At 35.0% G+C, this 15029-nt stretch overlaps 1 protein-coding gene across 42 annotated transcripts in view; it reads right to left on the bottom strand.

Annotated features, from left to right (window-relative positions):
* The window catches only part of KCNMA1 (potassium calcium-activated channel subfamily M alpha 1), a 421949-nt gene that overhangs the window by 132356 nt on the left and 274564 nt on the right, over window positions 1–15029 (bottom strand). For all 42 annotated transcript variants that reach the window (XM_039727452.1, XM_039727454.1, XM_039727456.1 and 39 more), the window contains 4 exons: window positions 14429–14599; window positions 12718–12809; window positions 2974–3084; window positions 977–1082 (listed from right to left, as the gene is read on the bottom strand). In XM_039727452.1, coding sequence (XP_039583386.1) covers window positions 977–1082; window positions 2974–3084; window positions 12718–12809; window positions 14429–14599 — 480 coding nt within the window. The remainder of the gene's footprint in view (window positions 1–976; window positions 1083–2973; window positions 3085–12717; window positions 12810–14428; window positions 14600–15029) is intronic.

Genomic DNA, 15029 nt, shown 5'->3' with positions numbered 1-15029 from the left:
AACTGATTTAGAATCTGAGCACCAGGTTTAGAAAGCAACAGGAGGACAGCTCATCTATCCACAGGACCTCTAGATTCACACAAACCTGAGCTTTACAGAACTCAAAGCAGATGACAAAAGTATTTATCAGTGTATACAACCAAATATCAACATAAAGAAGGGTGGAATACAGAACACAAAATAAGAACACATGATTTTATGATCATAAAATGCTCTGATGAACTGAAACAGTGTGCATTGGCTTACAAAAATCTTAAGCAATTTCTGCAGTCAAAATGGACAAAAGACATGATTAGTACTCCAGAAAGTGCAAATTACACTATATTAATAAAATATTATTGACTTAAGTAGCCAGTTTACATTCCATTGGGGAGAAAAAGAAGCAAAAAAATTAATGATGTATCTGACAACTTGATTTTTCTTTAATTTTCTTTTTCTTCAAACTTCATGCTTTAAGAGAATGAAATAATTTACCAATTAGAAATTCTAGAAAATAAATATCTCAATAAGCAAAACTATCTAGCTTTGTCTACCAAAAACCTTAACTTGCATTTTTCTTTCTGGATTCTAGACAATACAAAAAGGGTTTGGAGGGTGAAAAAATATTTTTAAATTGTTCTGATAAGTTAAGACAACAACAGTTTAAGCAATTACTGTAAGACAATATCTTGCTATATCAAACATTAATGTAAAATACACTTTTGAATGAAGCGTCAATGAAATTTTCATAAAGTGCTCCATGGAATGGCAGACAATGTATCTTAAGTCACTGTTGCTGTAGCTTTGAAGATCTACATATATGGGAAAAAAAGGTTCACCAGTATAGATATAATTTATTACTTAAGATAATAGAGATGGAAAAACATTCTTTTGGGGTTACATGAAGAAGGGCTTTAGTGTTTGGTTGTTTTTCCAAATAATGAAGGGAGTATGTATAAAAAGGTCAATTAGCAGAACAGAACAATAGAGCTGTTACCTTTACTCTTGCCAGGTCATGGGGATTAAGGACTGAACCCTGATAAAATTCCACCTGAGTGAAGTGTCGTTTAAAAAGAGCTTCCAGCTCAAGGTTAGGGGAGATACTGCATTGGAAAGAGGAAGAAAACACAAGAGGAAATGAGAGGTTAATTTCCATAACTACTCCATTTCCTGCATTTACAAACCCATCTATTTATTTATTTTAGATGTTCACACTTCTGCTGATGCTTTTTCTGTGGCATGGAAGCAGCATGCCTTACTTAACAGATAAACACTACATTGCCTACACCATTGCCTTACTTGTAGCTGCAGTGCTTCTGGCCCACCTCATGCTACTCTCCACATTTCCACAATGTGTACATTTCCAAGGGATGTGAATCCAGAAGTATGGGTACAAGCATTTGAAAACCTCCTCTCCCAGCATTTTACCCAGAAATTATATAGTACCACAATCATCCTCTGCATGTCCCTACTATTCATTCCCAGAACAGCTGACTCTGTTGAATAAAACAGCTCAATGCAAGATCTCTAAAAATCAGAAAATGAAACCAGACAGGGACCCTGAGGCCTCTATGAGCTACAATTAAAACAAATATAATGATGCCATGGCTTTCTGTCTCATTTCATTTTGCCAGAAACAAAATAAAAATTAAATGGATTACAGTCAATATATACATATTTACAAGGTTGGTGCCAGTTATATAACGTGGCACCAACCTTGTAAATATGTTTTCTGGTGCCACTCATTAAAATAGAAGGAATTTAATCGCTACTGGCACAAACAAGTAGCATGGTGCTAAACTCCTTTCATGTGAATGTGCAGTTTCCTGATTCCTATCACCACACATTTTCACTGTGGAAATCTTGATCCCCCATTTCCTCTCACAGCCACTTGTTATTACATAGAGAGGGAATAAAAAAAAAACTATGTAGTTACTTCAGGACATCATCTCTAGTTCAAATTGAAAGGACTAGATTAAAAAATTGTGGAAGTACTACTGATTCTTGGTTATCAGCTTTCACTGTCAGATCATCACAAATAATATCCTTAAGTTTTTACTAATTTTCTTTGACAACAAGTGCAGAATGCATTGCTGAATGCAAAAAAATAACACTTATAACTTGCAACTCTTCCAAACAGATGCCATTACAGAACAGAAAAGATACTGTCTCCTATCACGTGGCTTTCTGTAGCAGTTGCTCCCCAGGAAGAAGGGAGGAATAATACAATGCCAGCAATGTATTAGTTATTTGGCATTGTATTAGTTATTAAACTGTTATTAACTTACACATCATGTAGAGCCTGAAAGAAACATCAACCTTATTAAGACACCTTTCCAAATTCCACATACGAAAAAGGCAAGATACTGTGTATGCGTGTGTATATAACGGAATAAAGAGCAGTACTGATTATCACCATGCCAAGAATTTAATGTATATTGTCCATACATTTGTAAAGTATCTGTTATAATAAAGCTGAATCTGCACATACATTTTTCATTTTCTAAATAGTCTGCATTTTAAAATAAGCACTTTCCTAGAGAGATCCAGGGTGGGAAGGTGTTTTCAGATACCATAAGTTTGTACAACATAAAGTGTTTTTCATTAGTTTTACTGATGCTACTAATTTTGGTTGTTTCCCTAGGAATATTTACTACTGAAAAAAAAAATCTCTGATGTTATTTATTTGCATTTCAGTATTTTTCATTTCATAACCTGATCCCCACTTCAACTATGCATTTAGCGATGTACCTCACAGACAACACAACAGGGTCTGAAGTCTGTCTGCTTAATACAAATATACTTAGTAGGGGGTTATGGAAAATGCAGGGAAAAAAACACTTTTCTCAAGACATATTTTTAATAAACTTAAATGCAAATATTAATCTTAAGGTCATTTGGAGCTTTAAATATTCTCTGTCTTCCCAGAAGATACAGCTTAACTTAATGAGTTTTAGTAACAGAGGATAAGACCAAAGTTGAAAGATTACTCACTTATGCAGAAAGACGATTTCTACATTGACATCATCCCTATCCTTGTGCAGGAAGTCCTTCAGGAAGTTCGACACACTTTCAAGTGTTATGTGACCACAGACAACTATGTGCCTGTTATAGAAAAATCAGAGTTAATCTTGCAAAGCAGGTAAAACAAGCAAGCAAGCAAAAATGGAAATGACAACCTATTGAGAAAAAAGAGCATTAGTCTCTTCTTGATGTTTCTCTAGATCCTATTCCAAATATATATCAGGTCAGCCTTTCTCCTTGGGCCAAGGGATACTCTGGAGGTTCCTCTGGGAGGTTTGCAGCCTGGCAGAGTTTGCAGCACGCTGGGTACAGGGGAGAACCAAGACTACCCTGCCCTCACCAGAAGGACTCTGCCCCTGCCTCCCTGAAGGCCACTTGCCTGAGTTGCCAGAGGTGTACAGGTGTACTTAGTGCATTGTTATACATAAAGCAGCAATGGAAAACCTCAGGAAGCTTCAGATTCTGAAGAGATATTTTAAACTTTAGTAGTTTACTTGTGAATTCTGAAGAGACTGTTTGGTACACTACATTACACTAACATATAGGGAAGTTCTTTCTATCTGGTGGTATTCCAGACTTTTCCTGGCTATAAACCCATACAGCATCAAAAACCTACCAAGCCCCAGGGCAACTATAAACAGCATCTAAAAATAATAATTTGTATTCCTTATACTGCCTGTGCACGTCTTCCAAGAGGACTGATTTGAAACTATGGGTATTATTTTCTTCAAATGTCTCCATCTATTCCTAATTAAGAAATTGAATTTTCCATCTGGATAGCTTATAGCTTTTGATAGCAGAAGTAATTCCTGATTGTAGGGGAAGTCCTTTGTACAGATCCAGTGCTCTTAGCTTTAGCTGGGTCTCTTCCTGAATGCTCTTCTGATACACTGCATTCCAATGGAGAAAATTTATTACCTCCCTGGTTGATTTCACTCAATATGGGTTCTTTTCTGTCATTAATTAGAGCCCACATTTTAAAAGTATGGCTCTGCAACCTAAAACATTGCATAGCCGAAGAAATTACCAGACTATCAAAAGATTACAAGGTAATTCATGCTCTCAGATACCTGTAGAGGTTATTTGCTACAAAAAGCTCCTGCTAAGAGCAGATGCATTTGGTACAATCCTGTTATGATTCTCACTGAGTAGGGACTCACAGCAATCTGCTCCAGTGAAAATAAAAAATTTGGCTACCAAAACCTTTCACATTTGGGTATCAGGACTAATTGTTTTTGGAGTTTTAAAAGGCATCTGCACTGTGGTTTCCTTTTGTATTCTGATTCAGAGCAGGACAGAATCTATTCTTCTCTTTGCTATTCTTATACAGTGCGTGTCAGTGTCCTGAACAGTGACTGCAACTAAACCTCCTGGCTTTAAAATAACATTTTCTGATAAGATACTTGCATTCATTTTTGGTTGAAAACTCCCAGCAAAAAAACCTTCCTTTAACGTAAGTCATATTTTTGCTTAGAAGTAAAAGAAATTGAAAACAGATTTCCTACTTGCCCACAGAGAGTTATTAGGTATATTATTTAAGAAAACTTGAAGAGTTTATATTGGAACTTATAATGGTCCAATCTGTTCGGTGTATGATTTGAAGATTTATAACTTCCTCTGTTTGTTTTAGTAACCATTGTATTCACTTTTTAATTTTTTTTAAACACCCTTTTTTTTCATGCACTATCCACATAGTGGATGTCTTTTGTTGTCTGCAAAAGAGTTGGTTAGTAGAAAGACACAGAATTCAGTTCATTTGGTCAACCGAAATATCTAACTTCAGCATTAACCTTTTCTTTCTGAAAAACCTCAGAACTAGTACATTACTATTATTTCTTTTTTTCATTCTTTACAAACAAAATCTATAAAGTCCCTTGCCATACTGAAAGACATTAGACATTTTTATTAATTATAGGTATTTAGGAGGACTAAAGTTTTTGTTAAGTAGCAGTTGTCATTGGTACACATATCAGATGTAAAACTGGTTTAATGTACCAGTGGGGATCCATACTATATGATTGTGATGCTGCAAAATAAACCTTTAACAAAGAATCAAAAGCTTACCAGGAGCCATATTCTATCAACAAAGACAGGCTAATTCATCCTCTCCCACATATATTTAGCATTCTCAAAATGAATTTGAGAAATATGAAAAAATATGAAAATATTTCAAATATGAAAAACTGGCACAGATGTACACAGTTGATTCAACTGTGATTCCACATAATTGGAATTCTCTACAGTAATGATTTTTTTTCCACCCTAGTATTGACATAATGACCCATTTACTAAAAATCCTCCAGCTTCTTATAAGGTAAACAAAAATGGAGACAAAAAATCCAAAGCTACTACAGAGACAAACTGTTTCAGTAAGGAAAACAATGAAATGAGCAAAAGTTAAATCATCTAGATTTTTGACATGAGATAATGGAGAACATACACTTAAACCATGTAAATAGCACTGTAAATGAAAACAGATCAACTCTGAATGGGATTCTTTAAAAAGGATCTTGTATGGTTCTTCCTTCAGAGGACACAATACAAAAGGCAAATCTTTTGCCTGTTTATTTTGCAAGAAATATCCATTTTATTGGAATAAGTACAAAGAACCTGAAAAAACTCACTCCAACTAGTCTGTTCTAATAAATCAACAATATTAAATACAAAATTCTGTTGAGTATTCAGTTGAACACTTGGTATTCACTTGTAACTAAAGGAAGTGGGGTGCATATTGACCTAGATGCCTCTATAAAATTATGATATTTATATCAAATACATATGCTCAGACCTTTTCATGTATTTCGCATTCTGCTCATTCCTTCATCCACTGACCATCGAAACTCTTAATACCAGTAGCAGGCTGCTATGGTTGATGCAGCAACTTGGAAGTCTAACAGGTTTTGCTCAAAGAAATTATGGATGTCAGTCATGTTTTCTTATGTAAAAAAAATCAATAAATGTCAACAGAGAATCTATATGTAGTCTGCTTGTTTATCTATTGGTGATATGCATTCTTAAACTTATCAGTTTACAGTACATTTCTAGACGGTTGTGCTTTTCATGATTTGAAAACATTACTCAGGATTCTGATAATTCAGCTCAAAATTCATTTGTGTGCTTCTGTGTCTTTCTCTTTATTTCAATATAAACTCCCCTCTCAGATTAATTCTGTCAGAGTAGTAAGTGCTGTGCAGCCACAATCTAAAGTGTTTCTCCTTTTTCACAGAAGACTTGAGCCCAAGGATGATGGTCCTATAAGGATCTCTTATGTAGCCAACGTGTACAGTAAAAAAATAATTAAACTGTAAGCTAATTTCTCAATCTGATTCTCCCATCAGGCTCTATAAATCTCCTAGTACAAAGGAGACAAGCAGAATATATTAAAGGATACAGCAAATGGACCATCAAGCAAGTTTAAGATCTTCTTCTCCTACAACTGTTTGTCCAAAAGTAGATTTTTATTATTTATTCTTGAAGGATTAAAAATCTCAAAAGCGTTGCAGTTACTAAGAAGTGTTGCAGACACTAAAATATGTGTCAGCATTAAAAGTATACAAGCATATGGCCATACTGTCAGCAGAGACGTAACTGAAGTATGTGAAAACATATCTCAGTACCTTTAATTTCTGTAAATTGGACCCGATAGCTTCAACTGTCACCTATTTAGGAACCAAAGTGTATTTGTGCAGCTGCTAAGCTTAATTCTGACAAAAAATATCTATTCTTTCCAACAGGTTCCATGCCTTTGAATTCTCTCTTAATTCATGAAACAGAGAAAGGGAAGCACTCAAAAAGCTCCATTCAGTATGTGGTGGACAGTACAGACCAGTGGAACCCTGCTAGATTCTACATCAGATTAACACAAACAGGAAATTGTTAATGTCATGAATTTGAAATTTTCTCTGATGCAAATATTAAGTCACTTTGTGACCAATAAAAGAGTGCATTTCAGCTTCTTAAATCCAGGATAAATAGCACATTTCTTTGTTTAAACTACACATTGGAGCTTTCATCTAAGTCTGTTTGCAATGGCATGCTGTCCTACTTAACTCACTCTAGGCTGCTTTGTTTGTTTAAACTTTGCTCAACTACAGCTAGATGAATTTATCTTGCATTTCTATGATCATGATCTAAAGAATTTTGCCAAGTTTCTCTACAATCCAGTTTAAAAGTCAATATTCTTTCTTTGATGCACACCTCCAAATCAGCCATAATAAAATAAAAGCACAGCAATTTGTTTCTTCTAGGGTCGGGATTAATGGAGGCTTCCACCATAGCTTAAAGTATGAATATTCATCCTTTCATTCAGTGTGAATGGCAATATTATTTAGAGTATTTCTGCTTTTATGAAAAATACCACAACATTCAGGCACAACACATCTATCACCAGAAGACAAGAGTAGTTTACTATAAATAGAAGAACTAACATGCTGAACAGCATGCACAAGGAGCCCACACCACAAAGATTACAGAGAAGTGCAGGGGTAATCTACACCTCCAGCATTAGCACCTCACTTGCAAACAGACCTTAACTGACTGTTCTAATCCCTCCAAAACCTGGACTTCATTTTTGTAACATTTTGTGTGACAGATATCACACACACAAGCCATCCTGTTTTTACTTCTGAAATCAACTGAAAGTAGTTTATATTAAATACATTGCTTTCTCCCACTATTAATCATTTTCAAATCACCTTATGTGTTTTTTAACTGCTCAGTGAGTCAAAAAATAATTAAATCCATTGTAAGCAATGCAGGAGTTAAGAAAGGTTCTTCAGATTTTTTAGCATTTTATCCATAAGCAGAGCCAGTGCATTTCTCTCCACAGAAATCATCCCAAAATGTCATGAGTAATTTTCTGCAACAGAACTTGAGTGAAAGCAAGAAGTCTCTAAAACTTGCTGAACAATTAATCACTTCTGCCATCTCACATTACACAGCCTGGAATGCCATGTACTGTACAGTTTGTAGAATATGGTAGATCAGCAGATGTATAAACCAGATTCAGTCTTTCTTGGGTCAAAATTTGAACAGCAACTATTGCTATTTGATGCCAAATCCAAAAGGGTTTTTTCAAAGTTTAAGCAGAGAAAAGGAACTTTTAAAACTTCAACTGAAAATATAAAAGAAGCGCTATTATTGTAGGAATGGAACATGGTATGAGACCTCAAATACACATTTTAAAGTCATGATGTTCTTATATGTCATTTCCCACATTTCCCTTCTTACTTTCAAAAGAATGGATATCGTTTCATATATACACAAAATTGGAAAATAAAGAAGTTTCTCCTGTTTCTTCTATCTGTCAGTCTATTTAACACTCATCAGATTTTCTTTATCACTAAGTGAAATTTCATTTGAAAAAGTGGGATTAGAAGAATGGTAAGCAGATGGGAAATAGAGACACCCCTGGGACCATAATGTAATCCATGTCACATTCTCTTATTACATTCTCATCCCACTGAAAAAATAATATCTTACATATTGCATCAAATTATTTAATATAAGAATTTAATGTCACTTTCTTTGGAGCTATGCCTCTCATTACTGCAGCAAATGGACCTTTTCTTTGGTTAAGCCTTAACTTTTCTTTTTTCTAATTTGTAATGAAATTCATATGTCTAATGAGTCCAATATGACCTGTCAACTTAAATTATCTGTTTGTCTTTCTGTTTACCATATCTATCTGTCTACAGTTTTTATTTTCCTCTGTGAAGTTTAGTTATTGAATCCCATGTTTCCTTCTGGAAGGAATTTCTAACAGATGATTATTCCTGTTGATATGTTGATGATTTGGTAATTTATGGTTTGTAAATTTAAGAAATCTGTAGAAATCTCTGGGAAGCAGAGCAGATTATGAGAGAAGAGAAAGAGGAGGTTATAATACCTTATACAGTAAAGGACTGTAATTTCATCAAAATGCTTTTTTAATCTTACATATTAACTACAGTAATGCCTTGGATAATTTATTTTTACATCTTTTGAATCTGTAATGAAGTCTAGCATAAACCTCCACTATGCTGACAAAGCAAGCAGCTTATATAAACACAGCCAGAACCACAGAATGGGTCAGGCTGGAGGGGACCACAGTGGCTCCAATGGCCCAACCTCCCTGCCCAGCCAGGTCATTGCTCTCTCTCTCTACTCACGCAAAGCTGTGTTCTACTTTCTGCCCTCATAAAGACTTTGCATTGGATTTGATAGTAGTATGGCATAAAAAAGACAAAATAATTTTCTTCCATGGAATTAGAAGTCATTAATTCAGTGTAAAGACTGAAAAAATCAGGCTGAGTTCATCAGTTTACAAATGCTCTTTTCATATGCTTTCTAGAGGTTTGTGCACACTGGTTTACAATAAATTAGTATCTCCAACTGGAAAATATTTCACAGAATTAAAATCCAGTCTGATTGTATGCACACACAAATACAAAAATGGAATGGGAACAATCTTGATTCAAAAGTAAATAAGTAAATACAGAATAAATTTTGTATAGATATATTGGTACAGACATTTTGGTATAAATGCAACAGTAAGCACTGCTGTTTATTTAATAGCTGAAGATGAAACTTCAATCAAAAACTATTAAGACATTCCTGTTTCTTAGAAGTCTCCTTACAGTAATATTACAAAGCAGACATTAGAACTCAATTTAAAATCTAAAAAAATCCCTGTGGACTTTCACAACTAAATGAACCTACTATCTTGTAAGTTAACCAGTGATAACTGTCTACAAACTACTTTTATTTCCAAAGTTTCTATGTATGGGTCTCATCTAAAACAAAAATAAGGTTCTTTATTATGCAAAATGAATCCTGTATAGTTTATGATCCTTTGGGGACTTTATTGGCTGAAAAGCAAAATGAAATGTGAGCTCACATTTGTTACTTCTCTTCTTTAGTTAGTGAAGTTTGTATCAATAATTCTTATGCACACATTCTAGCTCCTTTATAGTTACCAATCCATAGCAAGGCTCTCCATAGTATTAAAGTCACTTAGTGCAAAACTCAAAACATACCTAATCATACTCTGGTTTTAATTTCTGACTAAATGTTTAATAATCATGTTATTACACACACTGAGTTTAGGAGGCAACATGTTGTGCTGTTTCCTGGCATGGTTGCTAGCTGGGGTTAAACCACGACAATGTATAAACATATATATAGATGTAGCAAAGCAGATTCCATGCATTTATCTATTTTGTACTGAGTTAAAAAGTACACACATTTGCTGTTTCAAGGGCTGAAACTATATCTTTCACCAAAATTCAGCTGTTTTCATATTGGAAATGCATTTAATCTGGAAACTTTCTGACATAAGAAATAGAACAACTGCAGTTTCTCATTATTTTTGCTGCCAGAATCTATGCTTGGTTGCTCAACTAAAGACCTTATACTGCTAATTACTACCACATGCCCATATCCCAAGCAAAGGAAAACTTATTGGTTCTGACAATCTATTCTCTCAACACTGAATTCCAAATGAAAACTTCAATTTTGGCCAAACATAACATTTCATCAATCTTGTTCTACTGACTGCAAAAGCAACATCAAACAAGGGGTCCTAATGGCTTTTTACTGTGCAGTTCCCAAGCTTAGATTCTCTGATGAAAGACCCACATAAGCAGGACATCTTTAAACTACTTAGTAATTAATAATTGAACCAGAAAACAATGCATAAAGTAAATTGAACAGTTTGTATGCTGATGACAGAGATGAGTTTCAAGCAACAAATTATATGAGCAGTAAAGATCAGCAAAAAAAGCACTGACGACAGAGTGAGATAAAAACAAATAGACAATGCATATAAGGAAAGACAAAAACAAAAAGTGAAAAAAAAAAAATTAAGCACGCCCCAAAGCTAGCAGAAGCCTGTAATCTGAAGTTGAGCTTTTCAGGGTGTGGGTTTGTGACTGAAGATCAGGTCCAAATTTAGAGACATCTGAGCAATGCTGGGTACTAGTGACAATGTAGAAGGGAAGGGACAAACTCTGTGTGCAAAACAGGTTTTAACCATATTCCCCTCTGCTGTAACTTCTTTAGAGCTTTGAAAACAGAGGGATACGTTCTGAGTTTGGAACACTTCTCTTTGAGAAAACAAGTATGAATATAAATATGAAACTGTCCTGGTGTCTGTGACAAATAAATATTTTGGGAAATTAACAATACTACTCATTCCCAGAAATAAATCAAGGCATTTAGTTTGTCTAGGTAAGTGATGTAAGTTTCAACATCAGTGTTTACAGTTTACCTTAGACATCTGAGGGTATCTCAATAAATGCACATATTGAAGTTCACTATCTAATTGCTTGAATATTATTGAACGAAAAATAGTAGAAGTTATATCTAATTTTAAAACTTTGATTTATCTACACAGTGATACAAAACAGTGCTCTAGAATTAGCTCTGTGAGACATTTACAGTCTTTCTGCTGCACAGAGAGGAGAAATAACTTGATAAAACCATAACCCACTTCAACAGAATGTTGCATGGGTAATGATTTGAAGGGAACATAGTAAAAATTATCTTCTTAAAGTAAGAATAGGGGCAATTCATTAGAGAAACTTCTTGCAGTACTTTATTTATATCGTATGAAAAGGGCTCTACACGACTGGACTTTCAGGGCAAATATACTCTACCAGTGGATGTCACAATGGCATGTAATGAAATGAAGGATGGCAACACTAAAGGTGATATTGTGCTGTATCTCTCTATATTGCCAATGATATCTAGTTCAGTCAAGGCTTTATCCCAGCACAACCAGGAGCTGGGAATGCCAGAGAGAGCTAGTTTTAACTTGGTCAAAAAAACAAGCAGGCTTTCAATAGAAATGCAATGTGGTCCAATAAAATTTAAACTTTGCCACCAGGCAAAAATAGTAGGCTTGATTTTTTACCATACTCTTTGTTAAGGCTACTGCCTACTCTTCTTCAGATACACTTAATGTGATACAGGGAAGAGAAATTCTTTAAAATCCCTGGTCACAGATTCTCAACTTATGAGAGTTTGCAATATCCATGGAAAATCAGAAAAACTGCATGAGATCTGAATCTGCTGGTTGAACATTGAGAAACAGGGCTACTAGACTTCTTACATAGTCAGTCCAACCAAACAAACTGGTAAATATATATCTCCTTTTTTACATCCAGTAAAACAGAGTTTTCTGAAGTTGTCTGAAAATCATGCAAATTATCATTGTCACTTAGTTAAGAGACAAACATGATATTCTGATGCCCAAAATGGTGAAACTTCACCCTCGCTGCAGAAGTGAACTGCATATGTAATAGCAGCAGTTTTTACAAGATATATCAGTGCAGCCTGAGCGGTATCCAGGTTCTCTTGACGTAGGGACAAAATGTTGTGACTTGTACCATAGCACAGCCCAGGTCTCTAATTATAGTGTGACAACTCTCCAGTGGTAACATCTGATGTCAAAGAACACGGCCTTGTAAGCTGTGAGTCAGCTGTTACCACCTTCAGGGGCTCTTTAGAGTCCCACAACCACACCTGGTCTTTTTGGACTTACTTTCTGCCTCGGGTTGAGTTAAAAGTTCCGCCGTATTTCTTCCGATTAAGGATGAGAGCAGCAATTTCTGGCACGTAGCGAGCAAACATTGCCTACATGCATGAAACAAAAACACAAAAAAAAAAAAAGAAAATGGCATGCAGAGAGTGTTCTACTGCAGCAGAGGCAGCAGAGCCTCTTGGGATACTTACTTTCTTCCACTAACCGCACTATAGGAACCACCATATTTCTTGCGGTTTCCTATTAACTCTATGATTTCAGGGACGTAGCTGGCAAACATGGCCTAAGAAGAAGATAGGAGACAGAAGAAAAGACTAAAAAGAGAGGCCAAAGAAAGGGGGATGATGAATATTTTCAGAAGATATATATTTTTAAGATCTGAAAATGCAAAAGAATTCGATCTATGCAGTTGTTTAAAAAGAATATTTTTTAAAAATGAAAAATTTCTTATCAAGCAAAACAAGAGGGCTCAATGTAAAAGTTGGTTTTAGAGAAGGTACACACCTTATAAATAAAGAAAATGGTCAAAAAAGGAAAAATGGACATGTAAAACAAAACAAGAACAAAATTATTTCAAACTGGTATCTAACCACAAAAAACAGGTCTATTTATTCCTAAAGAGGGGAGGGGGAAAAAAACCTATCCAAGCCCCACTAAAAAAAAACCAAAGCCAAGTATTATCATTACTGTTACATTTCTGTTTTAAAATACAGACTCTTCCCCGCATTGTAAAAATTTAAAAGACAACAAAAACAAGATTAAATCATGGGTTATTTCCCCATCAAGAAACAAAAAAATCACCCCCCGCCCCCCAAAAAAACTTTTCCAAAAGTTCTTGGGTTTAGAAGGATTGGAATAACATGTGATAGAAAAAAGGCTTTGAGGAGAAAATAAAACTTATTCTGCCATGTTTTGTCCAACAAACAGCTCCCTTGTGGCTGGATACTTCGAAGAGCTACTGCCATTTGACATGATCTTTGTCTTCACATGTCAATAAACAGATGAGAATGCATATATGTAACACTCATACACATCTGTGTGAGTCCAATATATGGCATTCATAGCATTTTATATATACATACCACCTCTGTGAGATGTATGTATATGTGAAACCAATGGATGGGGTCAAGTAACTATGCACGTGTGTGGGGGCACAATATACATTACATTCACATAGCATTTACCTTGCACAGGGTACATACTGAAACAAACTTGGCTAGTTTAGAGAACATTGCAACAAGTGTAATAATATTACTAGCACTGACAATAATGGAAAAGTTGGCAAGACAAATATTAACTTGGGTGCTATTTACATACAGGACAAAGAACATGAGAAATTGTTTATATAAAAGGATAGCGGTTATGGTCATGTGATAAACTGTGAGCTAAAATTGTACTACATGACATGAAAGGATGTTTGAAATTAAATAGAATGTGGTTTGCCATCATCTGGATCAGGCAAGCTGCTCTTCAAGGCAGTCCAAAGCCACAGTGTTTGTTGGAATTCTGGGAAGGAACACAGAAGGGTGGGTAGGACTTCTGAAACCGCAAAGTGCCTTTAAATATCAATAGCAACCCCCAAAAATGCTCTACAATCAGTCACTAAGAAGTAAAGGACTACAAATAACATTGCATGTTGAAATATTAAGGCACTTCATGTATTCACATGCATTACTCATTTCAATGGATTAGAAAAATTCTAATTCTGGACTAATTTGACAAGCTCTGCCGAAATATTTATCTACAGGAAAGAATGCATATTAAACATACTTTAATGTTTTATAATTAATTTTAGTTCACTAATCCAGATATTATTGTTTCTTTAATTACAACATTGAGATATACAGGATTAAGTTTTAAGGTAACTGGAATATTAAGAGGAATATAAAGAAGAATTTTTACCAATCCCCCAAGGATGAAGAAGACCATGAAAAGGCGACCAAGGGTTGTTTTTGCATAAACATCTCCATAGCCAACAGTGGACATTGTAACCATCAGCAAATAAACACATTCCCAGTATGTCAGCGGTTGATTATTTTGGAAATTTTCCCATGGATCCCCTGAGTTCTCCACCTACAATGTACAAGAAAGCATATAATGAATTATATTAATTATAACTGACTCTAATTAACCCCAAATTAACTCTACCCATATATGCACGTGCCTGTGTGTGTATATAGATATATAATTTGGCACGACACGAACACTGAATCCTTTCCTGTGATTTATTTTCATCAAATACAGAACCTGACCCTGTGCCAAATAGAGCCCTACAGTTCTTTTGCCAATATATACAGCCTTGCTATTCAGATCATTTATGGGAAGCATCTTTTCCAGGCACCACTAAATAATGTAACTTACTCATGTAGTGTGTTAAGTTCTTTTAAAAAAAAATGTGTTCAGAATATAAATTTCACTTTTAATGCAATTATACTCCTCAATGTTTTTGTTTTGAAATATTATGAAGCTATTGAAGGCATTACTGGCACCTTTAGTGGAATGC

The sequence above is a fragment of the Passer montanus genome, unplaced genomic scaffold, assembly GCF_014805655.1.
Source record: "Passer montanus isolate IOZ18808 unplaced genomic scaffold, ASM1480565v1 scaffold61, whole genome shotgun sequence".
In the NCBI taxonomy this organism is placed as follows: Eukaryota; Metazoa; Chordata; class Aves; order Passeriformes; family Passeridae; genus Passer; species Passer montanus.
Note: the sequence above shows the minus strand (reverse complement) of the source record. Positions and strands in the feature narration are given on the sequence as shown.